This window comes from Neolamprologus multifasciatus, chromosome 8 (assembly GCF_963576455.1).
Source record: "Neolamprologus multifasciatus chromosome 8, fNeoMul1.2, whole genome shotgun sequence".
Lineage (NCBI taxonomy): Eukaryota > Metazoa > Chordata > Actinopteri > Cichliformes > Cichlidae > Neolamprologus > Neolamprologus multifasciatus.
The window spans coordinates 12,097,513-12,125,250 of NC_140446.1; the positions used below are offsets into that span (position 1 = coordinate 12,097,513).

The following is a 27,738-nucleotide window of genomic DNA, read 5'->3' on the forward strand; positions in this document are numbered from 1 at the left end:
ACTCAGTTGCTACTAAGGGGCCCACAGTATGTGAAGATAATATTCCCCACAAAAACAACTTAGCTGAGGAGTGGAATCTGGTGTGGTCTTCTCCTGTGGGAGCCCATCTGCTTCAGAGTTTGTCCACAGATGCTTTTCTGCATATCTTGGTCTTTTTATCACTTTGAAGCACTCTGCCATGTGAATGGCTAATCACATATTTGCATTGACAAGCAGTTGAACAGGTGTACCTAAAAAAGTGGCTGGTGAGTGTAAGTTGACATGCATCTTTGCTCATAGAAAAATGTCATATTTTGCATGTTTAGTTTACTGATCTGTGGTTCCAAGTGTTTTTGGCTTTTGGCGCCTTCACTCACGTCTCTTTGCAACACTTCGTGGACTGATATCTGAGTCATGAATTAGTAAGAACAATGAAGTCCTGAAGTAATAAAATGAGCCCAGATTATTTTTTACAGCTCTGTTATTCTTTTACGTAACTTTCTAACTGCACCGATGTGCACCAGTGTAACAGAATTTAAATATTTGTGATATATGTTAAATAAATAAAGAGGATGAAGAGCCCAGATACATTTCAGTTAATTACAGGACCTGTAAAAAAAACCCTCTTTTTAAAATTTCACTCTTTTCTCAGTTAGTTCTCTTCAGATTACTCTTAATATCACTTAAATATTAAAACGAGTCCTTTAATTGAACTGCTCAGTCTTCTGAAATGCACTAAAAAGGTTGAATGAATGAATGAACTTCAGTTCATGTATTTTCTCTGTACGGTGATTTTTTTTTTTGTATAACTACAATAACAGCTATTACATCAGCTACGATTAATTTAGGGATTATTGTTGAAGCACTAAATCCATAGTAAAACACAACAGTGATTGCCAAAGCTTTTCATTTTTCCCTACACAGCTTTACTGTTCACATGACATCTTGTTTCCTGCTCTAAATGTGAGACTACAATACATTCTGTGCCTTTCCAAGATTAGAGAATGAAATTTGGTTTGTCAGCAGCAGTTGCCGTGTTATTGGGATGGTTACATTGTGAAGCCAGCTGATGGACAGACTTGCTGTCTGGCCTCTTCCTTTCCCTGGATGATTCCTAAAGGAGCTTACACTCTAATATCCTGATGGGAAAAGGGTTTGCTTTAAGCTCGCCACGAGGATACTGTGAAGGTCCGAGGTAAATCAGATCGAAATGCTTCTTCGAAAAAAAGACCTGTTTTTGACGCCAGCCGCTCGGGTGCAAGTATGAAACATGAAAGCACCTGGCTGTTTTTGTGGATTTTTTAATTTTTTTATATTCTGGAGGAGATTTTAAAAAAAATTTTCATGTGAAATATTTGGTAAGGCAGACGAAGAACAGTGAAGACGTGGATGTGAAGTAGATTTCAGACTAAAGACTTTCACCCAATTTCTAGACATGATTCCTACTAAGATGTTAGTGTACAGGGGGCCTGATGGAGGCACACACTCCCAGAAGGTTTCTAGTACAAGAAGACGGAAAAAATCCACCGGGGAGCTCTTCCAGAATGGCTACAGGGTGAGGATGGGCCACGGCCAGGTGATTGATAAAGAGGACCAGGACAGCATTTGCTACAGCTTCGGTGCATGCTTCCATGTAATCTCCTACTGGGGTAAGATCCTCAGGACGTGAGAGCGGAGGGGAATCTCTTTCTAAAGCCCTGTGCTGGATGCTGTGGGTCAGCTGGAGCATGTTCAAAATTTGCTCTGTGCTATGCTCTCCATCTGGCAAACACTCGCTTGGCAAGGCATAACACAGTTGTTATAAAAAATGAAAAAAAAAAAAAAGATTTATTTTTATTTTCTCTCACTGAATGATTGCCTGTAATGTCTTTGATTTGTGTCACTTGGCATTCACACAAATCCACTCCAGCAGGAGAATTTATCATCCCAATTAATGCAGAGGGATACGGATTTAACTTGATTGCTCTCTCTTGGCTGAGGTGGCGTTTAATTTTTTTATGCAGCTCAAACACTGTGAATGGTGCAGCTTTTTTTTTCTTCTCAAAACGAGTGAGTTCTATGAATCATTTAGATTTCAAGCTCAGATATGAGGCGCCCTTTAGCAGGCTGTTTGCTGCAGTGCGGTGACGAAGCGTAGCGCAAATATTTGACTTTATCAGATGTGATTTTGTGGCAGATCATCTGAGCTTATCGACAGTAACGGCATTAAACACGCGATGACACGGTCGTCATTTAACCTGAATGTGAATACAGCCAAGTGGTGATTATGAGCAGGAGCTCAGGCTGGCGTTTGTTGGTGTTCTGCCGTCCTTGGACTGTTGGCAGCGTGCACCGGCTCCATTTATTTCTCCCAACAAATAAATACCCTCAAATTTAGGATTTGACGTCACATCTGTTTACTCATTCAATTTGGCGTGGCAGCATCCACCTGTCTTTACTCTAATCCAGGTTTTCATCTCGTCCACGTTCAGTTTTATCCACTGGGAATGACGCACGTATCAGGTAGATGCCGGTGCACAGTGGGGCTCCTGAGATTAAAACACAGTGTTATGAGTTGATGAAGATCTGGGATGCCGAGCTTGTTTTGTGTTTTTTTTATTATGCTTTATTTTCCCACAAATATTTCAAATATTTTCTTTTAATATCCTAAGTGCTTAGTACCTGTCGATCTGTTGGACTTTACTTTTTGTCAATATGAATCCAATGAAGCTTGTAAACATGGATGAAAGTATGAAAGGTACGGTGTTGTTAAATGACGATCAGATATCACTCACGATGCCTGACTTGTTGCTAATCAGTGTTTTATGTTTATTTTCTCACAGGTTTGAGGTTTTTAAGGGCCTTAAGATTGATACAGTTCTCAGAAATTTTACAGTTTTTGAATATACTAAAGACAAGGTAAGTTTATTGATGCTTTTTCTTCTTCTTTTTTGTTCATACAGCTGACAGTTTGTTTTTCACCTGCCTTTTGCTTCACGCGAAGAAAGAATGTAGTTTTATTTTGACAGCAAAATAAACACAAGCTTTCATTTGGCGAACGCTGACATCAAGTGTATTTCTCTGCACTGTGTTGTGCACACTGAACTATATCACCGTACCATATCATGCAGTCGTGAACAAAAGAGATTGCTGCTGTGCCCCTTCTGCTTAGAATTAAAGAGTTTTGCACAGATGTCACGTCAGAAAGAGCTTTGAGTATATCGACATGCTTTAGAATAATCCTCTCACTTGACAGAACAGACAAAGAAGTGGGTAGAAGTCAAACAGGGACAGCACTGCATTAACATGCAATACTTAATAAATCCTGATTATAGTACGCATTAAAGATAACAGACTCTTTTATAATGCATTTGTTTACACTGACATTAGGCTTAACTTTCAGCTGTATATGATGAAAATATCTTGGAGCCTGCTTGGATTTTTTTTTTTTTTTTTTTTTGCAAAGCCATATGTAACAAGAATAGCATGACTAACCACAACACAAGAAAAAGTACAAGCTATAAATTCAAGTAGGAGCTACGGTTTTAAGAGCTTAAATCTCTCATGTTGCATATTTTAATAGTTCAGGTTGAACCCTAATTCTGATTTCACTCTCAGACTTATGTGTTTTAAAGCATAGACTGAATTTTTGTGTGAGCTAGGGCTTCCAGTTTGGCTGTACGTACCTTCTTATCCCGGTGTAACAGCTACAGTTAATACTTCATCTTCTGTTGTCTGGCTCTTTCTAACATAGCAACTCGATTAAGCTGGTGAACCTGTGTTCAATCTTCATAAGCACATGGCTAACTGCAGCAGGGTTCATTCATTTGGTAAGTTAGGTGACAATGTGGTGGTGCTGTGTAGCAACTGGATGCCTATTATCAGTAATTATTTACTGCTTCATCAAAGACTTGTGTGTTTCCGTGGTCATTGTGTAAATTCTGACCTTTGTTCCAGGTGGAAAACTCAGGGGATCCTTGGGAAAACTTCCAAAATTCCCAGGCACTTTCCTACTGGGAATGTGTCTACTTACTCATGGTTACAATGTCCACTGTTGGCTATGGAGACGTGTATGCAAAAACCACCCTGGGCCGCCTGTTTATGGTCTTCTTCATCCTTGGTGGTTTGGTAAAAATCCCTCTCATTACTTATTCCCGCTTAAAATCCTCCATCACATAAATGCTGGGACTTAAGTCGAGACGCCCGCTTCACCCGTTGTTCACATTGAAGTGTATTTGTGGCTCACCACTTCACCACAGTATGTTGCATGTCATGTACTGTATGAGTTGTCCACAGTGTTGCAGCATTGATTTTGGTATAATGCTGAAGTTTTGATTTAAATGACATGTAGAATATTTGAGAATTTTTGCATCTGTTATTAACTGTAAAGGTACTACGGATTTCAGGTGGCTCCACCCTCCTGCCTTCCCTCCCTCTTTCCAACAAACACAGTGAGATAGAGTTGATTCATGACAGCCCAGCTTTATATGGATGTAGCAACATTGCTGTCCTCTTCCTGCACAACTTTCAGAATAGTCTGGCAGAAAATATCCCGTCGGGGATTTAACACAGACCCGAATTACCTGATAAAGAAAATAGGCAATGACAATTTAGAGGGCAAAGTTAACCGGATTATAAAGTATTATTCAGCGTGGACATACAGTACTTTAATATGATCAAATACCTGGATTTAACTGAGGTAAGATTGAGGTATATTAAAGTATATTAAATCTAAATCTGAAATGTTTTCGTTTCGCTCAAAATTATGCAAAAAAAACCATAATAAAGGCTAATAATAATCTACCGTTAAACTTAAAAGGCATGCTAAGGGGCTCATGTGACTATATAGCTTCTCTGGTGAAGGTTTTTTCAAGATATTTCAGTTTTCATTCACCTGCACAGTGGCATGTAAAATCACCAGTGTGAAACAGACATCAAGCCAATTGCAGACCTTCAAAGGGTGTAATCAGGCCCACTTTTCCCTTCGATTGCATTTTGTTTTGTGCTACACATCATTAAGAATGAGTGGTTATCTATACTGTTAGTTAAATTAGAGCCAGAAGTCTTAATCGACATTGTGTAGTTTGCCCACTGGAGGGCACTGTGCTGCTTTATTTCTCTATTATTGTAGGGCAACACAATGAAAAGCAGAGGTGTAAATGATGAATTGATTGGTAATTAATTTGAAGGGTCAGAACAACAAAATACAAAATATATTTTATGCTGATAGATTTTTCTAAGCTTGAAGGGGAAAGGCTGAGGTGTTTTGTTAAAAACACTGTAAAAAGAAAAAGAAAAACAAATTTTATACTAATTTCTTGGATCTGTTGTAAGCTGGCACGTCTGCCTCCTCCACGCAGGAATATTCAGGTGGTTGGGCAGTGGCGTGCAGCCATAAGTTGTTTGCCATCCATTGAGCTGTGCTACTGAAATCAACCCGATGTGTGTTTGTTGGGCGAAACATGGCACATAAGGTTTTTTCTTAATTTTTCACATTTTTTTTTTTCTTCAACATATCGCTCATCTGCTTTCATTTTTCTCCTTTATTCTTTCAGTATCTGAAAATATTAGCCTTTAAACTGGATTCCATTGTCATACTTTTTCTCTATTGTGAATGTAACTGTGACATAACTTCAGCTTACATTCACATGATTTTCTTCAGTCAATTTGAATAATTACACGTTTCTTTTTCTCTTTCACCGTTTTCCTGTTAACACGTAAAAAACCCTACTCCAGCGCGCAGAGTAGCGCTCCTCTTTCAGACTTCACAGATTTCTCTAAAGTTAAAATAGAGGACCTGCTCTTCTTTGCTTGTCTTTTTTTTAGTCTCTTCTTCTGTCTCCTATCTTCTCCTTAGGCCATGTTTGCAAGCTACGTCCCTGAAATCATAGAGTTAATAGGAAACCGCAAGAAATATGGTGGTTCCTATAGTGCGGTTAATGGGAGAAAGTAAGTATTCAAGGAGGCTCTACTGCCTCCGCCGCAGTAGAACCTTCTCTGCATGCCCTTTTCTTTTTCTTTTCCATGCATGTAGGCCATGTTTGCTCGCTACGTGCCAGAAATTGCTGCTCTCATCCTTAATCGGAAGAAATATGGAGGGAGTTATAACTCGACCAGAGGCAGAAAGTAAGTCAAACAAATAAATAAAATAGAAAACAAACAAACAAACAGACAAAACAGCAGATTTGTAATGGTGTGGTTTTGTGTGACTCAAGTGGCCCTCTCATAAAGAGGTGACATGATTATGATTTGAATTGTAATGATCTCAATGAGCATTAAAGTCACACTGTGACTGAAGAACTTGGCCATGATAAATGTGTATTTATTTCTGCTGCTTTTAGATGTGTACAAGCTGTCATTGCTGGAGTATTTTTTTTATTTTGAATAAATGAATGTCTGGTTTTACGCTGGAAAAAAATCTCCATTTAAGCAAGTGATTGTCTGTTACTGAGTCCTAAAAGTCATTTTCATAAAATAAGTGACCTGTTTTCAGTAAGTATTTACAGTTATTGTAAAAAGAATGCCCTTTGTCAGTTCTAAGTTTTTAAATACAGGCGATAAAAAAAGGTCCTAAAACTAAGTAAAGTATTACACCGTATCAAAAACTAAGCCAAGTTGCAGAAGCAGTGTGTGAAAAACTCAGTACACGTCTACAGCTTCCATTGGAATTACAAGGTTGCTGATGATCACAAGAACTTCATTAACGGTCAAAAGTGCGTGGCAGAAGTTTTGGCAGTTTGCTGGTCTGGCCCGTTCAGGCGTGTGTAAACACAACGCCAAAAAAGCAAGAGATCAGCAATGAGAGAGAGAGAGGGAGTTGTTGGTGCCCAACAGTCTGGGGAGGGTTATAAAGCACCTGCTAACAATTTGAAGTCCATTATTCTGCAGTGAGGATGAAGGGGAAACATCCAAGACAGCTGCCAATCTATGAAGGAGTGAACGTCCCAGCAAATTCACCCCCAAGTCACACTGTGCGATGCTCAAAATGCAAAAAACAAACAGAAGAGCTACTTCTCAGACTCTACAGGCCTTAGTTATCATGGCAAATGTTAAAGTGTGTGATAGTACTATTAGAAAAAGACTTTCATGGCTTCCCTTCTCTCTAAAAAGATCATGGACGCATGGCTTGGTTTTGCAAAGTTGCATCTGAACAAACTGCAAGTCTTCTATCGTTTGGACCGAGAGGACCAAAGTGGCCACAATGCACAGCAACACAACATACCCAACTCGCTCCAACTGTCCAGCAAAGGTGGTGGAGGAGTGATGATTTTAGGCATGAACCTGGACACATTGCAGCCTTTGAGTCAGCTATGAACTCCTGTATACCAAAGTTATCTAGAGTCAAATGTAAGGGTATAAATAAATAATGGCATGGTGTCATATGTCACTGTGTCATCCCAGGTTGTATTGGCCTAACTTTAAAACATGTTAAGGGCTAAATATTATTTTTGTTATGCCCTGATATGTAATTCTTTAGAATTGACAGAGGGTGTGCTTTCTTTTTGCCTTGACTGTATAATAAAAGGAATTTATAATAATAATGATTTGGTAAAGATTTTCCAAAATCCAAAATTGTTTTTTAGAAAAAATGACTTTAGGAACTCAAATAACAGCCACAAATATCTTGAAAAGGCAGATATTTTTCAGTGTAATCATATCGATGTACTGTTGTCATGCTTAATAGTGGCATTTGTAGGATTCTCTCACTGTGTCATAAACTGTGATTGTCCTGTTGGAAATTGTTTCATTGTAACAAAAATGGGGAGAGGCTGTGCAGACTCCACACCAATGACTCAAAAGGTCACGTAGCTTAGCGATCCCTTTAATGGATTGAAGTGTAAATTGCGTCATCGTGGTTCAATACAGTACAGCAGCAATATAACTTCAAAAAAAAAAAGTAATAATGTAATGTTAATAAGTAGCAGTATCTATGTCAAACTCATCATAAACCTCTGGTTTCCCCACAACTATAGTCAGTTGAGCCAATTTAATAATATTCAAATAATATGCTTATTCAAAGTTTTAATACATACTTATGTATGTCTGTGAAGGTTCTCAGTCATCCAGGTCATCGTAGTCAAAGGAGATACTTATTTATACATAAGTACTTATGTACTTATGTATACTTATGTATTTAAAGTAAAATGCAATAGTGTGATGGGTTAAGACTCCATTATGTGTAAAGTTTATCCCCTCTTGTAAAACATCTAAACTCAAGCATCAACATTTTACATAGAAAAATTCTTGAATGCATAAAAACATTCAGATGGCCCCGCCCCTCCCTGAGTCTGGTTCTGCTGTAGGTTTCTTCCTGTTAAAAGGGAGTTTTTCCTTCCCACTGTCACCAAAGTGCTTGCGCATAGGGGGTCATATGATTGTTGTTGTTTCTTCCTCTGTATGTATTATTGTAGGGTCTACCTTACAATATAAAGCGCCTTGAGGCGACTGTTGTTGTGATTTGGTGCTATATAAATAAAATTGAATTGACATTAACTTAATTTTTGCTTTTTAACTTTTAGTTTATGTAAAAGAGGAAAGAATTAATTTTAAATATTATTTTTTATGTTAAGAAGTGAAAGACTGTAATAAAAATGGTTACTACCAGTTTTTGATACCTCAAACAGTGATCTGGACAGCTGTAGCCAATCAGAAGTTCATGTTATCCATAGCTAGGTAAAATAGTGATTAATAAATCACTATTATTGTAAAATAGTGATTAATAAATCACTGTTTTCATTTATTTTTTAAGTTACGCTTTACTTTGAGTAATGTTGCTTAACTAGATTGATATGACTAAAGGTTTTACTGGTATTGTTATGCACAGACTCTCCTCCCCAATACAAATAGTTACTTACATTAGAGGTTGCTAGGGAACAGACTAACTAATATGGTTGCAACCCAGTTAAAGGAAACATTAATTTTTTTTTTTATTTCTAAACAAAACAGTGGGAACAATTTCCTTCTTTCCAGATTTCACAGTTTTGTCATGATTGATCATTTTACTGTGAGAAAATTCTGGTTGTTTTTGATGTAATTAGGCTGCTTATTGTTAGTGTGTGCGCGCCAAATGTGTGTTTGTTAATCAAGTGTTTCCATTTATTCTCTCTTTTTTTAAAAATTTTGTTCACCCATCCTCTCCTTCATCACTCAAACTCCAATTCATTCACAAACAGTCTTAATAAGATAAAACAAGAAAAACAAATTACTTTGGCGCTAACTTAACACAACACAGAAAGACCAATATGGATGTCAAGGACACACAGTGAGAAATAATTATGATTTTTAAAAGTTCAATCATTATATAATAACATGCAGTAATAATATAATTTGGTTGAAGGGCAGCCATTTAGGCATCAATGAGTAATTCTGAGAAAATCATATACTTTAGCTCACCTGCATTTTCAGCACTGAAGAAAATGCTAAAGTCATACATTTTGTCATGTACCATTGCTTCATGCTTCATAGTGATTTTTCTTAAGATCAGTTTTTGTATGCCTGGAAACACTTTGATTGCCCTGCTCCACTTGTGATGTTTCCATGCTTTGCTATTTCAACAGTCTTGGCCTTAATCTTCAGTCTGACCTACACCCTGAAGGCGAAGTTTAAAAGATGTGCTTTGGCAGTTTGGGGAATATTCTTATTAGCTTTCTTGCCTCAAGTTAAAGGGGAACTCTTACGTTCATTTCTTGTCCCATGTGTTTTATTATTGGACTTTTTGCATGATTCATAGTTCAAATTCTCATTTATGTGGCATTGGTCATTGGTGCAGCCGCTCAGTTGATTTGTTAGCTAAAATAGACTGTTTTAGCTCTGTGTTCACAGCTAGAGCTTTGTGCCCAAGATGACCATATTAAAGATATCCCCTCTCAATGACTTCATGCAGAATGAGAAGTAAAAAGAACACTGTGTGAAATATTTGTAATAGTCTGAAAAAATGAGCTTTTGTGTTACATATTACACATATGCTGACCTTTGAAACTTTGCCCACCTTTATCATCAGCATCCAACTTTGCAAAAATATGACAAATAACTAGGAAAAGCTTAATAAGTCTCCTTTAAATAAATAAAAACATACAGTGCTTTTGTTTTTTTATCTTAAATATGAAGCTACCCAGGTTGCAAGAAGTATCTGGGCCTATTCCGTGAGAGGTCAAGTAGTTTGTGGTGTGCATGAGGCACCCACTGTGTGGCACTCCAGTTTTGCTAATATGATCTGGCCTTGAGTAAGCACTAGGGCAGCTCATTACTTTTTCCACTTTGGCCCTGTGTGGATGAGGAAATCCTCATCCAATATAAAGGCCATACACACTTTCAGTCTTATTGCACAGTGGTGTGGAGGGTCCACCACATTAAGTGAAGTTCCAAAACAGCTAGCCTTGCATGGTAGTGGGTTATAAAGCCTTCCAGCACTAAGTTTGAATTGATGCAGCTGCACCTGTTTGTGCTACAGAGAGGAAATGCCAAAAACAAAACACATTTCCTGATGGTTACTTCAGAAGGACTGCCTCAAGAATAAAGTAAACAAAATAGTTTTCATAAACAAACTAAAAAATTAAAATACATGAAAAAGGATAAATTTATACTTAATAACAATAAATGTAAATGTTCTTCCATAGCCAGAAAACCATGTTATACTTCTGAATTCATAGCCTGCACTTCTGCAGCATTTTTTATTGTTGCGCTATTGCTTATAATACCAACAAATATGAAAAGAATGAAGACAAGTGAGAGCATCTCGGAAAATGCGTTACCGTCTGAGTGCAGTGGAGATGGAGCCGATGTGCTTTCCAGCAAGTGATACATGGAGGGCATGGTGCAGTACATCAGTCCATCTGACAGCAGTATAAATCAGTGCAGACTGAGATCAGAAGTTCCTGTTTCCAATGGAGAAAGTTTCGGGCACCGCGAGGCTCACCGCTGTGTTTCTGTTCCCCGTGCTTTATTGAAAACCCTGAGCTCTTGTCCTTCTACATTTGAGCTTGTTTTTTGTTTTTGTTTTTTTAACACAGAGAATGCTATTGTGTACCACTAACTAATAATACTATGTATTGAATTAAAGAACACAAAATAAAGGCGCAATTAACGGAATTAATTAAAAACAAATGATGTTATTGCAGCTCAAAAATACACGCAAGTACACGATGCCTTCTGAAAAAAACAAACGAACAAAAAACTACAGCCCGTATGAATTTGTTTAATTAATTAATACATTTTTTAAGCAGTTTGGGAAGGGGCTGATTTCTTCAACTCAAACTAGAGCCAGGGCTGCTGGTTTCCCCAGCTAAGGAGAAGGCAAGCAAATTGTACGATGGCATATTTCTTTTGATATGAAAGTAAATAAGCGTATTCTCCAAAATGCCAAACTACTCCTTCAACACCTTTTTAGCCATAAGAGCTAGCCTAAAGACAGGGAGATTCCGCTAGATGCCTCGGAGTTTGAAGTTTAAAATCGTGGTTTCTGGTGGCGTGCTTATGGTACGATTTGAAAGAAACCAGACTTGGTTTGGGAAGTTTTCTTAAACCAAGTATATGCTGCTTGTGTTTTTTTTTTTTAATTTTTAATTTTAAATCGCAAAAAAAATTGAGAAGAAAAAGTATCACATCATGCTTATTTTGCATTTATTACAATTTTTTAAAAACATTTTTCTTATTGTTGCGGCGATTTTAAAAGCTCGATAAAATTGTCGGCATCATTGCTTTTTTGTTTCTTACAGGAAAGTATGTGTTTTTCTTTGAGTTACTTATTGTCACTCTAGATTATTAGAAAAAAGTTGGTTAGAAATAAAAGTGATACTGATGCGTATTTTGTACTTTAAGAACCACTGCAGTATTTCCAGCTGTGACCGTTCTTGCAAATTGGTGCAAAAGACAAAATAATTTACACAGAATAATTAAATTAATAAAGATATTTTAAGCACAGATGGAAAAAGAAATCTGAACTGGGTTCTTTATATAAAGGGTTTATGATATGTAGGGATCGACGTAGAATGTGCGCTCATTTCATAATCTTCATCTAAGTAAACTGATCCTTTATAATCTGATACTGAAATCCAGAGAGCTCTCTGGGTTTCATCCCTCTATCATAGTTTTTATCACAGATTCTAAATCACTGACCTAAATGTCCGTTACAGGCCCCTCGTCTCACATTTACCTTTTGATTTCAGCTCAAAGATGAAGATGGAAAAGATGAAAGATGTGTGCTTTTGTTCTGAGTTTCCTTATGGTTCTGCACTTCCTTTCTCTAGGCACATCGTGGTTTGTGGTCACATAACACTTGAAAGTGTATCCAACTTTCTAAAAGACTTCCTACACAAGGACAGGGATGATGTCAATGTAGAAATTGTTTTTCTCCATAAGTAAGTACAAAACTTTGTGCAAATGTCATTGTTTAAGAGGAAAAAACTCAACTTTAGGAGATTAGAGAGTTCTCTAATTTAAGAGTGTTTGTTTTTTGTCTCTCAGTATTTCCCCTAATCTTGAGCTGGAAGCCTTGTTCAAGCGCCACTTCACCCAGGTAGAGTTTTACCAAGGATCTGTCCTGAATCCACATGACCTGGCCAGAGTCAAGGTACCTGACTGTCAATACTTCTTCCTCTGTAATACTGTTGGTTATCGTCTGACTGAATACTTGATGTGATTGTTAATTTTTGTCTTTGCTATTTGCAATTTTGTTTTAGATTGAATCAGCTGACGCCTGCTTGATCTTAGCCAACAAATACTGCGCTGACCCCGATGCTGAGGATGCATCCAACATCATGAGGTACTGCATAACCAAATCATGATTTATGTTTTCCTGCTTTCATTTTTTATTCAATTTGTTTTATGAACAATCACATTCAGCTGGATTCTGAGAGAAAAAGACATTTTCAGAGTGGATTAAGTCGTAGTTTTGGATGTGGAAACTGCACTTATTTTAATGGGTTTAAGGGATTATCAAGTGGATAATATATGAGAGTACAACATATTTTAAAAGTGATGGGAACAGTCTGTTTTAGGGCGAGGCAAATAAAATTTGGTTAATAAAATTGTATTATTAATAGCTCCTTTCGATAATGAAGTCTGAGGATTGGAGGTTTTCCACTGAAGATTAAATTGCTCAGCTATAAAAAGTCGGAGAGTCATTATGTGACATTTCTTTTCTATCTAAAAGGGTTAAGACGTTTAAAATATGCTGCAGAAATCATCACAGCTTGATTCTAATCTAAACACTGTGGGATTAATACATAATCATTATAGTAGAGCTGTCTTCTCTGTCTGTCTCACAAATGTCCACTAGGACTCAAAGGAAATGATTTGTATTTTGTGGTCAAACAGTCAAAGGTCCCCATCTCCTTGAACTCTATGGTGGCCAATCCGTGTATTAAAATGATGTCTCGTGCCGGACCACGTTTTGGGCACGCAACGTTGTTGAATGTAGACGCAACCAAGTGAAGCAACCCCAAATCACAACACTGTCCCCACATGCGTGTACGGTAGGCATACAGAAGGCGTTGCCAGAAGGACCCAAATGCAGGACTCGATGTGGCTCTTAATAAATAACAAAAACAACTTTTATTTAAGTGGAGTAAGGAAAGTCCATCAAAAATCCAGAACAGAGAATAAACGAATCCAAAAATTCACTGAAAGAAAACAGGAAGACCTAAAACATAGACTTAACAGCAAGAAACAAAAGGACACAGTGACAGTGGGATGATGACTCAAGGAATTAAATATAAACTATAACTATAACCAGAAACAGAAACTAGATTAAAAGGCATTAAAGATAAAACTAAACTGAGAATCTAGTCATAAAGAAAACAACCAGATATTATGTGCTACTCAAAGGAAAACAACATTGAAAAAGAACTCGAAACACAATAAATATATGAATCCAAATATTAATGCAAAAGCTCCAAATTCAAAAGGCAAAAAAACCCTAGGACACTAGGCATGTTGGGATCACCCCTTTTTTCCACCTCTCTTCTTTCTCTGATGGGCTGATTATCCTGGAACATGGTAAATGACCTTTTTCCATTGCTCCAGAGTCCAACAATCATCCTCACTGATTAATGTTTTTTAAAGGCTACTCAGCTGTTTAGTCCCAATGTCTCTGAGTGAAATCTCTTCACTTTGCTATTTTCACTATTAAACCTACCCGTGAGATTTACTGTTGTTTTCTTACCATTTGATTTCACCAGATGTTTGTTTCCCTTATCAAGATCAAGTAGATAAAGTTTTGGGGTTTCTTTTGTTTTCCAACCACATTTCTTCCTTAAAGATGATGGTATATTTGATAATGCATTGGACCGTTCTTAACCCACATTTAGTTAGGCTAATAATGCGGTTTAGGAAAAGAGAAACTACTCACAACTGTGGTTAAATAACTTGCTGCCAGCCAAAAACTGACTTTTATTGTGTGCTTGGTGTGTGCAAATGTCTAAGAGTGACATTTTATATCCAAAGGTTTAAAGGTCAACTTCTCTATGACTTCAAAAAAAACCCTCTTGCCATTATCCAGTGAGAGATTCTGTATGTACGTCTCATTTGGTTGAATAGTAATTTGAAATTGTTAACAATGGTACTTTTTCCAGGTTGATTTATTTCTTTTTTGGTAGAAGTTGTAGGTTTGTAAATTCGGAGAACAGGCTGAACTGGTAATGGTCAAATTGACATCAGTTCTTCCCAGACAGAGAGAAAGTCAGCATTTTGTAGCTGGATCTAGTAATATGTTACTATGCAACTCTCTTGTTCTATTTTCTTGAGCCTTTAGTTTAAAATATTAAACTATAAAATAAAATGCAAACTTAAAATTGTTAAAAGCATACAGTCGACTACGATACTTAATTTCTATAAAAGAGAGTGGATCAGATTTTTTTTTTAAAATCTGTGTAACTTTTGAAAGTGCTGCAGATATTCTTATATTGCTTTCTTTTTGTCCTTTATCAGAGTAATATCTATCAAGAACTACCATCCAAAGATCAGGATAATCACTCAAATGTTGCAGTACCACAATAAGGTTTGTATTAATCAACTATAAAGTCTGCTGAAGTCACTTAGTTACTCCGTTATAGTTAGTTATGTTTCAGTATATGTTGAAAAGATCTCACCGCTGAATCATTTGTCTGTCTTAGTTTCTAACAGCATGCACCTTGTAGCCTGACTTCCTTTTCCTCTTCCCCTCAGGCCCACCTTTTGAACATCCCAAGCTGGAACTGGAAGGAGGGAGATGACGCCATTTGCCTTGCAGAACTCAAGCTCGGGTTCATCGCCCAGAGCTGCCTGGCTCAGGGCCTCTCGACCATGCTGGCCAACCTTTTCTCCATGAGGTCCTTCATCAAGGTAGCTGCAACTAACACTGATCCATCTGTGCTCACTGGATTAAGTTCAAAAATAAAGTTGGCCAAGAAACAAAGTCTGAATAAATAATAATGGTTATCCCAGATGAGGCCCGTATGCAGCATCTGGTGAGCGGGTGGTGATGATCTTAAACTTGCACCTTTTTATATTTTTGTATAACCTTCTTTATTTTGTTGTAGATTGAGGAGGATACATGGCAGAAGTATTACCTTGAAGGAGTAGCCAATGAAATGTACACAGAGTACCTGTCCAGTGCCTTTGTGGGTCTGTCCTTCCCAGTAATTTGCGAGTACGTAAAACTAAAACATTTTATTTTACCCCCTTTTTTGGTACTTGTTGTTTTGTCATTCCTGGATGCAAGTAATTTAGATGTTTAAACTGCAGTCATTAGAATTTAAAGAGCCAAAGATAATTGTTATGCAAGTATTTAATAACCAGGCTTCTGGAGATGGTAGGTTAAATTACCGTATTTCCCGGACTACAAAGCGCACCTGAATATTAGCCGCACAAGCTAAAATCAGGGGAAAATCCTGTTTTGTACATACATTAGCCGCACCTGACTAAAAGCCGCAGGTGTTTCAATGTTGACTTATCATATGTAAGAGAATATGCACAAAGGGAATTGTCAGGAAAGAGATGGCTGTTTGGAGACACACACCTTTTATTAATATTTTGAAAAACAAGTTATGGGTACATATTTGCATAACTTTTTAGGTATATGTACAAGTAGCGGTAAGTACGAAACATGTACTGTGCTTCATAAATGAGTAACAAATGTAGTACATAACAATAACCTACAGCACACCAGAAAAATAGATTCGGACTATCTTTTAGACTCAGGTGCAGTGACACGGCTTTAACAAGAAGAAAAGTCAGTCATTCACCACCATCTTCCTGCGCACTAAAACCACCAAAGTCCTCTTCTCCAGTGTCGGATACGAACAGGCTCAGGATGGCTACGTCCTCCACTCTCCGCTTCTCTCCTTCGTTGTCACTTTCAAAACCAAACAAATCCTCGTTGTCAGTGTCAGAGTTGAACACCCTCAGAAGGGCCGTGGCGGTGTCCTCCTCTCCATCATGCAGCAGTCCAGCCCTTCAAAATCCGTTGGTGATCATGGATGTTTTCACACTTTTCCACGCTGTCAGATTCCACCGGTGGAGTTGAGCATAACTTGCTTTTCGCAAGTTTATTGCCGCTCGTCATCCACGGCTCCCGCTGAACGCGTAGCGCTACTTTGAAGTAGTTTGTTTTTCGCGCTACTTGTACGGCACTACGTTGCCTGGCGGATGGACCAACATACCACTCTTGAACCCCAATACTGTGTGTCTGATCACATGCCCTTCCGCCAGGCAACATAATGCCGTACAACAGCGGAACTAACAAAACAAATCGTCTTACGATATGACAAAAATCATGGACAATCCATAGAAAAGCCGCACCCGACTAAAAGCCGCAGGGTTCAAAGCTTGTGCAAAAAGTAGCGGCTTATAGCCCGACAATTACGGTAGTTATAGAGAGGAAGCACATGGCGTTCACATAAGGGCTCCATACTTTATAGGCTGTCAAATCCCATATTTATCCCATATTAAAATATTTGAAAGTGTAAACCTAAATCTAAGTGTAAATAATTTAGGGATAAACAGGTTCTCATCCTCTAAAAAGAAAAAAAGAAAGTGGCACCCTAAGCTAAGAAGATTTCAAACTAAAAGTACTTAGTGTGCCTCAGGTCTAATTATATTGTTATTCCCCTTTACAGACTCTGCTATGTGAAGCTAAAGCTGCTGCTGATAGCTATAGAGTACAAGTCTGATCAAGGGGAAAGCAGGTAAGTCGGGGCATTAAAATTCATGCATGCAAAAACTTTAATACGCAGGTGTCAGTATTTGCTTTCAGCTACTGTGAATCAGCTTTCCTGTTTGACTGCAAACACAAGTGCTTTACACAATGTGTCTAAATTGATGTCTAAATGGGTTTATTCACAGACATCACAGGGCTCTCCGATAACATCGTGACAAATTAGTGGGGAAGGTGGCAGTTGGTTTCTTTGAGCACATCAGAAGCTTTGTTTTAGTAGTTTCTCTAACACGCTGAGGCTCATTTATACTCTTTGAAGTGCTATCTGCTTTCATCAACTTAATTAAATAAACAGGGGCTATCCTGCCAAATGAGTTGTGAAAACTAATCCCTGCAGTGTGTGCCAGACGCAGTGATTAGTGCAAAGCCTTGCAAATTCTGTGATATAACTTTCTGCTTTGACATCTTTGGTCTACAAATCCTCACAGCACCCTGATAAACCCTGGAAACCACGTGAAAATGCAGGAGGGGACCTTAGGCTTCTTTATTGCCAGCGATGCCAAAGAAGTAAAGAGGTAATGATTGACCTGAGATTCAATCGTTTGATTAAATTCCAGTCTTGTTTCTGCAATAGTGCCTTTGTTTGTCTGCATGTCTTACGGTTTCTGTATCTTGAGCTATTACATGTAGGAAAATTGAAAACGCTTGTTTTGTTAGTATCACCTACATGTTGCCAGGGCTTACAAATATACTCACTCACTTTATTAGGAACGCCTTTCTAGTACCAGGTTAGACCCTCTTTTGCCTTCAGAATTCTTCATGGCATAGACTCAACAGGGGACTGGAAACATTCCTCAGAGATTTTGGCCCATGTTGACATGATAGCATCACACAGTTGCAGATTTCTTGGTCACACGTCCATGATGAAATCGTAAGGCAACTTGAGTATATTGAACTCATTGTCTTGTTCAAGAAACCAGTTTGAGATGGTTTGAGCTTTTCTAATGGCTGCTTGATGCACCTTTGCTGTCACCTTCCAGCTTGAAGGAGTCTGGCCACTCTGATATCTGACATCAACAAAGTATTTTCTCTCAGAGAACTGCCATACACTGGATATTTTCTCCTTTTTGGACCATTCTCTGTAAACCCTAGACTGTGGGAAAATCCCAGTAGGACAGTAAATCCATCCATCTGGGACCAACACCAAGATTCAAAGTCACATTCTCTCCCATTTCTTATGCTCAGTTTGAACTTTAGCAGGGCCAACCATGTCTTCAGGCCTTAATGCATGCAGTTGCTGGCATTTAATTGGCTGATTAGATATTTGCATGAACAGGTGCACCTAACAAATCGGCCAGTAAGTGTATATTGGCTTTTGTGTTTGCTCTTAGAAAAATGCCATATTTTGCATGTTTAATTGACCAGACTGAAGTGATTTATCAGCGGTTCAGGGATCCTTGAGTTGCACTGCTGAGGCCAAAGAGGAATGTTGGCTGTTAGCTTGTATCTGCTCATTGCTTGGACAAAGATAACATTCAAAGACAGATTAAAGGTACATATGGTCGAGGTTGGATGGTGATGTTACCTGCCAGAGGGGATCAGAAGATTTATGAGGGCACAGCATGAGACAAACTGCAGGGCCCTTATGAAAGATCAAAGCTTAATTTAAAACTGGTCCTGAACTTCTCATAGAGCTGCACACTCTTTGCTCAACTTTTGGCACATTAAACATTGACAAATGCATTGGATGCTTCATTAATTTTTTGTTAATAAACTGATTGCACACAAATTAAAATGACTTGTTGCAGATGTTGTGCAGCCATAGTAAAGACAAAATATGTGTAAACAATTTATTGAGCACTCATGCTGTTCTTGATTTTCTTCCGCAGGGCACTGTTTTATTGTAAGGCCTGCCACGATGACATAACTGATCCCAAAAGGATAAAGAAATGTGGATGCAAGAAATGTAAGTGTGATTGCATGCAAACACAAGATCTAAGTTAGATTGATCCCATTCATTTTCTTGCTCAGATGAAACTGAAATATAATGAGTTAGCATTCGAGTAGCTGGGTGACAGCGTATTTACATGACCTACTATACATAGCCATTTGTCCCAACCACTTATTTCTTACATTAGTTATTCCTTGAAATGAAGCCTTGTAAGTTGTGCATGAAGAAAGGTCAGATTTCTTTCTGCAGCCAAAACAAACTGAAGCACTCCAAGTTTCCCCATGTAGAACTACATGTTTGGATCTCTGTATGAGATGAATACCTGCTCTCATTTAAGGGTCAGTTCCCACAAATTACATGAAAAATGCTTTCCAACTTTCTCATCATGCAAATAGTTTTGGTTTTCCCATGCTGAGGTTTCAGATATCATTCAAAATGTATGTTTTTTGTGGATTTGGATGAACTGATTCCTTCAGAGTGTTTCAGATAGACATCTCTTCTAACAGACACACTCATACATAGTGTTTATAGCATGCTATCTTTTCCATGTGATTCCCAGCTCTTATAAATACACATAGTAGACCTCTTAGTTCAGTCTAAATGTGCATTTTGTTTGTTTTCTGTGTAGTAGCTGTGTTCGCTGTTGATAACTTTGTGATGTTAACAGGCATTCAGAGACACTGTTAACACCACAGGTACCTGGACGGATCACGTGTTTCTAAAACCTTATAAACATCACGTGCTACATGTTCTTCTGCTTGGATAAACCACAGTTTGTCTCTAGTATTAAAGCTAACACCTAACATTGACATGTGATGTATTCTTTTCCTGCTGCTTGGGAACTTGGCACACATTTCTTTAAAAATCTGCTTAATAGTGATATATTGTGAGTAATGTAGATTTGTTTCCCCTTCAAAAACACAGCGTGCTAGTGTACCTCAGATTAAAGTGACCTGTTTGAATGTACTCTAAATGTTGCATGTACAATGGTTGATGCTGCCTGGATCTCTTGTTGTTGTCATGTGCACGTTGTTTTTTGTTCGTTCTTTTGATAGAATTTTATAGCTTTCAAAAGAAATTCGCAACAGTATCGATTTTGCAAAATAATTCCAGAGCAGAAGTAGATTTTTTTTTTTTGCTCAAATGTAAACACTGCAGCATTCATGCCTACTTGAGTTAGTAATTCACCACATCACCACCAGATGGCCCTGTTGCCCTTTATTAAGCACAAGACCCCTGCATAAAGACCACAGTGAGAAACAGACTGGGATGAAGACTGGAAAACCCTTTTCCTTATTACTGTTTTATATTATGGGAAAAAAATGGCATCCATACTAAAGTGACGTAATCCACAGAGATGTGTGCAAACCTTTCTTCCAGCATATCTTTTAGGAGAAATATTTCAGGAAAAAATGGCAAATCTGTCATGGAATATGGATCATCTAACTTATGTGTGCTTTTATGCACTATAAACGCTTTCAAGTGTTTGTTTTTTTTCCTTTTTGTGTTTCCTTAAGGCACTTGCAGGTTTTTCTAGAAGAGATTCAGTTTTTGTAAAATACTAGCACCTTTAATCTTTTGTTTGGGAGATTTCTGTCATCTCCTGTTCTTAATAAGCATTAGTAACAAATGTAAATATTTAAGCTGTAAAATGAAATATTATTGTCCTTATATTTCATATGACTCAGTGGCTCTAAGATAAGAATCCAGATCCATGACACCAAGGTGTCTGCAAAAAACAATTAGCTATAAATCATCAAATTGTGCATATATAAATGTTTTATTTATTCCAATTAAACATGCATTATGTGTCTTTAACCTCCACTTATGTTATCCTTGGGCCAAGATTGGCCTTTGTAAGACCAAATTTGCCATGATGTTCATGCTTGGCTCATTAGCAAGTTAATTAGTGAACATGGAAAAACATTTCATCACATAGTAAAGTGACACTAAGCCCAAACAAGCTAAATCTGTGTTAGCATTATTAGGATTTTGTTGGGTAAAAGTCTCCAAGAAGTCTGAAAAAGTTAAAGAAGCCATATTTGAGGTCATGGGGTCATGTTCACGTGAGGGGAAAGGGTGTAGGTTTACAGGATACCAATACTAGTGTAAGCGGCACAACAAAGATTAATCTTGTACATCCCAGCAGCAGCCGTCCTCCATGCCCTGTTCTTCCTCTATCCCCTCTTCCCTCAGAATGACCCTCAACATTAACCTGCTCTTCCTCTCCTCTCATATGAACCCTTGACTGTAGCCAAGAAGCCTGCCTACAAGAAAATGAAACTGGCATGTTGTTTTGATTGCGGTCGCTCAGAGCGGGACTGCACTTGCATGCCGGTTAATGTGCGTTGTAACATGGACTCCCCTCAACGGGACATCCCACTCTCTGCTGTCTCTGTTAATGATTGCTCAGCCACTTTACGTGCCTGTAAGTTGTCGCCATGACATGTGCTCTTCAGTGTTGTAACATGCACCGTGTGTCTTTACTTCTGTGTGCTTTCAAATTTAAGCACCCGTGTTGTCACCGTCACGGATGTAGATGTTGCTTTGGTGTTTTAGCTTTCTGATTTTTGGTGCTCTTCTCTGTCTGTTGCTACGTTTTGCGGTGAAGCATGCTGGTCTATTGTTTTGCTGGTGTTTTGTCAAGAGAACGTGAATTCAAATTGAAACGTAGTTTAAAATTAGATTGACAGTCACCAATGCAAACTTTTTGCTGTGTACAGCAGTATTTGTTTCCCTCCAGTGACCTCATAAATATATTAGAAAAAAGTCAAAGCCATGAACAATGTACAGCTGTGCATCCCTGCAAAAAATCTCACAATGCACAGTTACTGTGCATTTTCCCAAATAATTATTCTGATAGGACTGTGTAAAGCTTACAATGATGTCACTGGAGACATAACATAACATTTAAAAAAAAAACTTCCAAATAATATCTCACCACTGTACCCTGGAGAAATGGGTGAACAGGATAGGATTTGAGGTATTTGTAAATGTAGGCGTCTCCAACGATTAATTTTTCTTTTTCTTTTTTTTAGTAAATAATGCTCTTGAGAGCACCTGAGGGGATATTGTGATGATGACTATTACAGTACATATTGAGGTTAACATATGGGTTTTATTAAATTATAATCAACAGCTTGAACAAGAACTGGGGGTAAAATCTGCAAAGCAGACAAAGTTATTGCTTGTTTTTGCTGATTTGTGATTAAATTGAGAACACAAAGCAGTAGAGTTGGAATATAAGAGGAATAAAAGACGGTAGAAGAGTGCTGGATCATATTGGAGTTTAACAAGCGGACTTTAACAGATTGAACTGCATATGAATTCCTAATTCAAGTGTGATTTCCCTTTTTAAGCCAGGGGGGTATGTTAAATCGTACTGATGTGTCGCAGGAGGCACGAAGAATGTGTCTGAGGTTGCAGAGCATTGATACAATTTGCTGGAAAACATTGCAGACTGTCATAAATTTTTAGTGAATGACTCTTGATCAAAAACCATTCGTATAGCTGAATACGTCTGGGCGTTTTTACCCCTCAGTGTGTCTCCCAGGGTTGTGTGCTGTGAGCGTGGCCTGGCTAGAAAAGCTCGAGCAAGAGCTCCAGAGTTGCTGTCGACACGGTGCGGGAGATGCGTGGAGCGAGGCCTTATGCGGCCTGACGTGGAAATTATGTTTGCATTTTCATTTTTGGAGTGCTACCGGTTGTCATGAAACTCAGCCTGACAGTTCCTAACCACCAGGCAGCCGAGTGCACCCGCCCCTCTCCTTTTCTCTCGTTGTGGGACAGATGCTAGCCTGTTAGTCCTGTGACTCTGCTCGCGCCCTCCGATTGCAGGCGACAGATGCCAGGACCAGCACGGTCCCTGTTTGAACATTGCTGTCACTGTCCTGCCTTAAGCTCAATGCATGACCTTTAATGTAAGCAAGGGGTTGAAATAAGTTACTAATGAGCATGTGTGGGACTCACCGAAAGTTACACACATCTGTGCAGGTTGTCTCAGGCATGGGAAGGCAACAATAAGACAGTAACACTTCTTAAGTTTTATGCGCTGTGCGCTGGTTAGTTTATTGTAGGTGTTTTTGATTGAACATGTCAAGCTGAAAATATATGATATATAAAAACCTGCTTCTCACTTGAGTATTCACTTAATGCTGCTAAACTTACATTTAGCCTTCACTGGAGGGTAAATATGAGCAGCTATAATAACTGATACTAAATAACTGCTAATAATAAATAATTATCAGTCACACAAACGTGGTAATATTTCAGTCTTAAATTCTTAATGGGAGTAAAGAAGCTCTTCAAAGACACCAACTTGGACTTTAGGAACCGATCTACAATTTTCATCTAAATTTAAAGGTAGCCAAGATATCTGGTCCTCTTTTGACTTGAAAATAGCCAAATCCCTGCTTAGAGTAACACCGTAGATATTTAGCAGATGACTACAAACATAGACAGCGAGCTACTCTTAAATTACTGACCACATCTCTGAAAATCAGATTTCTAACCGACCTATTTTACTTCTCATTGCTTTGTCCGTGTTGTCTCCACGGCCTCAATTTTTTTTAAGTGCCTTCAAGAGAAATCCCTCAGCTTTCAGTTCACAGTCGTCACTTATAATTTGCTCTCATTACGACCTGTTCTTCTCTGTAACCTCTCATCCGTCTCTGCATTTTTCTCAGCTAAAAATAGCTATAATGGATATATCAAATCAAGTAAGTTTTGATTTCCATTCTCTCTTTCTCTCGACTCACTTGTGTCTAACCCCTCCATTTGTGCATTGTCAGCTATTAATATTTGAGCTGTCCCTGACCTGCTGTATTTCACTGTCCAGTCTATCATCATCATCCATGACTGTGTGACTTATGCATAACATTAGGAAACAGTTTTGAGTTGATTCTTTGTGTTAGGTATGAGTTAGGGCTCAGCAGCACACTCATGGCATCTTCACCATGACTGTGGATAAACCAAGTCTGGACAAAATCACTTAAAAACATTCAAATTAAATATATGCAAGAAAAGCATTTCAGCCTCGCATAATTGAGTAAAACATATTAAAATGCAAAAAGCCGATCTTAAACTCTCTCAGCTCTCGTCCAACGCTTACAGGAGTGTGAAACTAGTGGGTAGTCCACTTTAACAGGATCTGTGATAGGCAGCAAATCTGCCACATTGCGTTGTCCTGGAGAAGTGCTGTGCATGTTTGACGTGGGGCAGATGAATAGTGGAGGTCTGGAGCAGGAAGGATAATCTGCTAGACAGCTGACTGTTGAAATAATCATCTCTCTTCTCCGGTTTTAGCTCCCAGACATTTTTGAACTAAGGAAAACACAGCTCTTCTGTCTCTTTTTATCTTTACCAGCCTCACCGCTATTATATCGCTAGTATTAAAATGTATATCGAATTCATTCCTCCCTCCTTCATCAGGCATAAACTGCATGTAGCAGCTAGTGGCTGCTGATTCACACTGTCACCTCCTTGTTCTGGTAGCATAACAATTGCTAAAACACCTGAAAGCATATTTATTAATTCATGTTTATTATAAATATCACAGTAAGTGTCAAATCTAGCATTTCATTGGTGGCTACAGGAAGTGGTTAAGTGGTGTTAAATAAAAATGAGCTTTTTTTTTTTAATTATTCAGCCATTAGCATTCTTGTGCCAGAAAGAATTACCCCCCTAAACCAGTGACTGTCCTTTAATTATGATAAGAGTCACAAGATGTTTTATTAACATACATACTGCTGGTCTTACGGAAGTCGGTTTATATCAAATCCTACCTTGTGTTTAGCTTCAAGAATTAAAGGATTAGTTTGCTAAAATCACAAAGAAAGTGCCATATTCTGCTTTCTCATTTAGATAACTTTAGCTTTTTTTGCTATCGTGGTTCTCACGGCTTTAAATTAAGATTAGAAAAACGCCAGCTATGTTTCTACAGCATCCACTACGAGCTGTTTCTATTCTTCAGTATGGTATGAAGATTATCCCAGACCACGGTAATATCATTTGTCAGTTTGTTTTTCAGTGTTTCTTAGCATCACAAATGAAATTTTATTCCCTAGTTTTGCACTGTCTCTTCAAACCTTCTGCAAATACTACCCAAAGAGACAGATTCCCAAAGAATTAACAGGGGAACTGTGTTTTCTGTGATTTGAGTGAACTAACACCTGAAGAAAAAAACACAAGTATTGTATAGCTGCTGACTTTGACTCCTCTTCATTTAGCAGTAAACAACAGTCCCTTAATCCAGCCTTATCGGTACAAGTCAGCTAAACTGAACCACACCTCAGCCAGTGAGGTCTGTAAGGGGCCGCGTAGCGGAGTTGCTGCTTTATCGGTCCGTTTGGTAAACAACCGCAAGGGAAGCCTGCTGCCCCCCGCTGAGCCCTCCGCTCTGAGACTGAGCTTCGTGGGCTCCGAGGACTCAGGCCAGGTAGGCCGCCCGCCAGGGGTGACAGAAGAGGTCAGCCGGCTCCAGCGAGCCCGTAGCCTGCCAGTGAAATACAGATACCACCCCGGTCACTCCAGTAACGCCACACTCAGTCAGAGGCAGTGTAAGGGCCACATCCCCCCACATCCCTCTTACCCTCAGCGTGTTTGGCAGGCCTGCACTCAACAACAGCACAACCAAAGCATGTGCTTGCCAGTCTGGAGTGGTTGCATGTGTAGCATTCCTTACTAATGACCCAGTGTGTGCAGCTGTCAGCTGTGAAACATTAAATATTGAACAGGCCGAGCGAGATGTGAAGGGCCAATGTGTTGGAGCATCCCTCTCGACTGGAAAGCCCCCCCGCCCCTTTCTTCAACGTTTTCCATTGTGTTGTCAGTCTTCAACATGCTAGCGGTGCTTGAAATCATGTGTTCGTCGGCGGAGGAGCAAGATCTTTGGGACTTTATTAATTTTAATGAAAGCAATTGCAGTTTCTTTGTATAAAAAAGAAAGAAAGGCAAAAAAGACTTAAAAAAAAGAAAGAGTTCACAGCTTGAACCATCAGTTATAAGGTACCCGAGTGTATTTTCCATGACCTGTAACAATCTATTCCCAATGAACGATGGCTGTTAAAGTGCTATTAGTGAAACACTTTTCTTGCTGCTTGTATTTATTTTACCAGCGACTGCCACAGAGTAGAGTTGTTTTCTGCAGCTGTGATATTAGCTTGTAAAAATATTTGCCTGATTACTTTACTCGGGGGTAAAAGTTATAACTCGTTCCCTACAAAGAGCTCAGTGCAGTTTGCTGAAGTGATAAAGACAATGTCCAAAGGGCATCTCAGCTGTACATAAATCACTCTGGCACAAGGACCAACCTAATTGTATAAGCCAAGGGCACCACTCTCAAGACGAACAAAGACCAGAAATCCAGGATTCAACACTGACTCAAAGCACCTTTGCTTGTAGTCTTAGATGCTTAATATTTATAGGTTATTACCTTAATTAAATGAGAATGTGAGTGATTAGTGTGAGCAACAGTGATGCGAGTCTAGGTCTATCTGTAGTACAGTAATCTATGATTATGAAATCACAGCCCTCTTAACAGCCCTTCACTTATTTGTGGTGCTACATTATCTGAATGATAAAACTGTTGACAGGTGGATTACAGCAGTTCAATGGATTAGTGCGTATGGTAAATAAAGCCTCGCAGATTAAACTTCAGCAAATGGCATGATGGTTGATAATGGCACTACTGCATGTTTGCATCTCCATACACAACCATGCCAATGATGTGCTAATGTATCCTGTCTGCATTATGCTAACATTGGACTGTTTCCCGCTACCCACTGGTTAAATTGTCCTGTCCCACTCCATCTTGTTCACCCGACCTCTTTCCACTCTGTCCCTGTATGTATATTATCTCTTTGAATTCACTGACCTCAAATTGTGCTGTGCTGTTCTTTTGTTGTCCCTGCTGTGTGGATCTTTGCTCGACTTCTGATCATTTCCCGCCATCATGCTGTTTCTTTGGCATTTTGTTGCAGTTCAAGAGGACCAACAATCAGCACTATCACCCAAAAAAAAGCAACGTAATGGAGGCATGAGGAATTCTCCAAACTCCTCACCTAAGATTATGAGGTAGGTACCACAAGGAGCTATCTGTCTTTGGGTTTTTACACATATAAATTCCCTCACCATAAAAATGCAGATAGCTTCTTTGATAGCCAAATGTTAAACGCCAACAAAACACAACAAACTGTAATCACCGCTCGGTTTCGTTTAAACACAAAAACGACTTGGTTAGGTTTAGGCTTGGTTTAAACTATGCTTTATCAATTCAATTCAATTTTATTTATATAGCGCCAAATCACAACAAAAGTCGCCTCAAGGCGCTTTATATTGTACAGTAGATACAGAGAAAAGCCCAACAATCATATGACCCCCTATGAGCAAGCACTTTGGCGACAGTGGGAAGGAAAAACTCCCTTTTAACAGGAAGAAACCTCAGGCAGAACCAGGCTCAGGGAGGGGCGGCCATCTGTTGCATTCATCACAACATTAACACTACATGTTGAAAATGAATGCCTTCAGGTTTGACACCAAAGGGGTTCTTTAGCGTTGTCTCTACGCTATTGCTTGCTAGATGACAAATAATGACCATTAAAAGAGCAATTCAAGTCATGTTATCCTCATTGGTTCAAAGAACTATTGTCCAAAATACACCCTTTTGCTTCCTTCACAGATGGTTCTTCAGTCCATGCCT

At 38.7% G+C, this 27,738-nt stretch overlaps 1 protein-coding gene and 1 long non-coding RNA gene across 6 annotated transcripts in view; one reads left to right on the plus strand and one right to left on the minus strand.

The window, feature by feature from the left end:
* LOC146512596 (calcium-activated potassium channel subunit alpha-1a) overlaps positions 1-27,738 on the plus strand; it is a 97,565-nt gene that overhangs the window by 51,539 nt on the left and 18,288 nt on the right. For 2 of the 5 annotated variants that reach the window (XM_085171320.1, XM_085171322.1), the window contains exons 6-20: positions 2,802-2,877; positions 3,713-3,788; positions 3,916-4,086; positions 5,816-5,907; positions 12,204-12,314; positions 12,421-12,526; positions 12,636-12,718; positions 14,884-14,953; positions 15,121-15,276; positions 15,474-15,583; positions 17,052-17,120; positions 17,578-17,664; positions 18,979-19,055; positions 21,295-21,468; positions 27,020-27,113. In XM_085171320.1, coding sequence (XP_085027446.1) covers positions 2,802-2,877; positions 3,713-3,788; positions 3,916-4,086; positions 5,816-5,907; positions 12,204-12,314; positions 12,421-12,526; positions 12,636-12,718; positions 14,884-14,953; positions 15,121-15,276; positions 15,474-15,583; positions 17,052-17,120; positions 17,578-17,664; positions 18,979-19,055; positions 21,295-21,468; positions 27,020-27,113 — 1,552 coding nt within the window. Of the gene's footprint in view, positions 1-2,801; positions 2,878-3,712; positions 3,789-3,915; positions 4,087-5,815; positions 5,908-5,992; positions 6,085-12,203; positions 12,315-12,420; positions 12,527-12,635; positions 12,719-14,883; positions 14,954-15,120; positions 15,277-15,473; positions 15,584-17,051; positions 17,121-17,577; positions 17,665-18,978; positions 19,056-21,294; positions 21,469-23,725; positions 23,759-27,019; positions 27,114-27,738 lie in introns of all 5 variants that reach the window. The other 3 variants (XM_085171318.1, XM_085171319.1, XM_085171321.1) reach the window with 3 other exon arrangements.
* On the minus strand, positions 1,319-27,023 carry LOC146512598 (uncharacterized). Its single transcript, XR_014875843.1, has 2 exons — positions 23,251-27,023; positions 1,319-23,140 (listed from the first exon to the last, which is right to left on the minus strand). It is a non-coding gene; the product is annotated as an uncharacterized LOC146512598 (long non-coding RNA).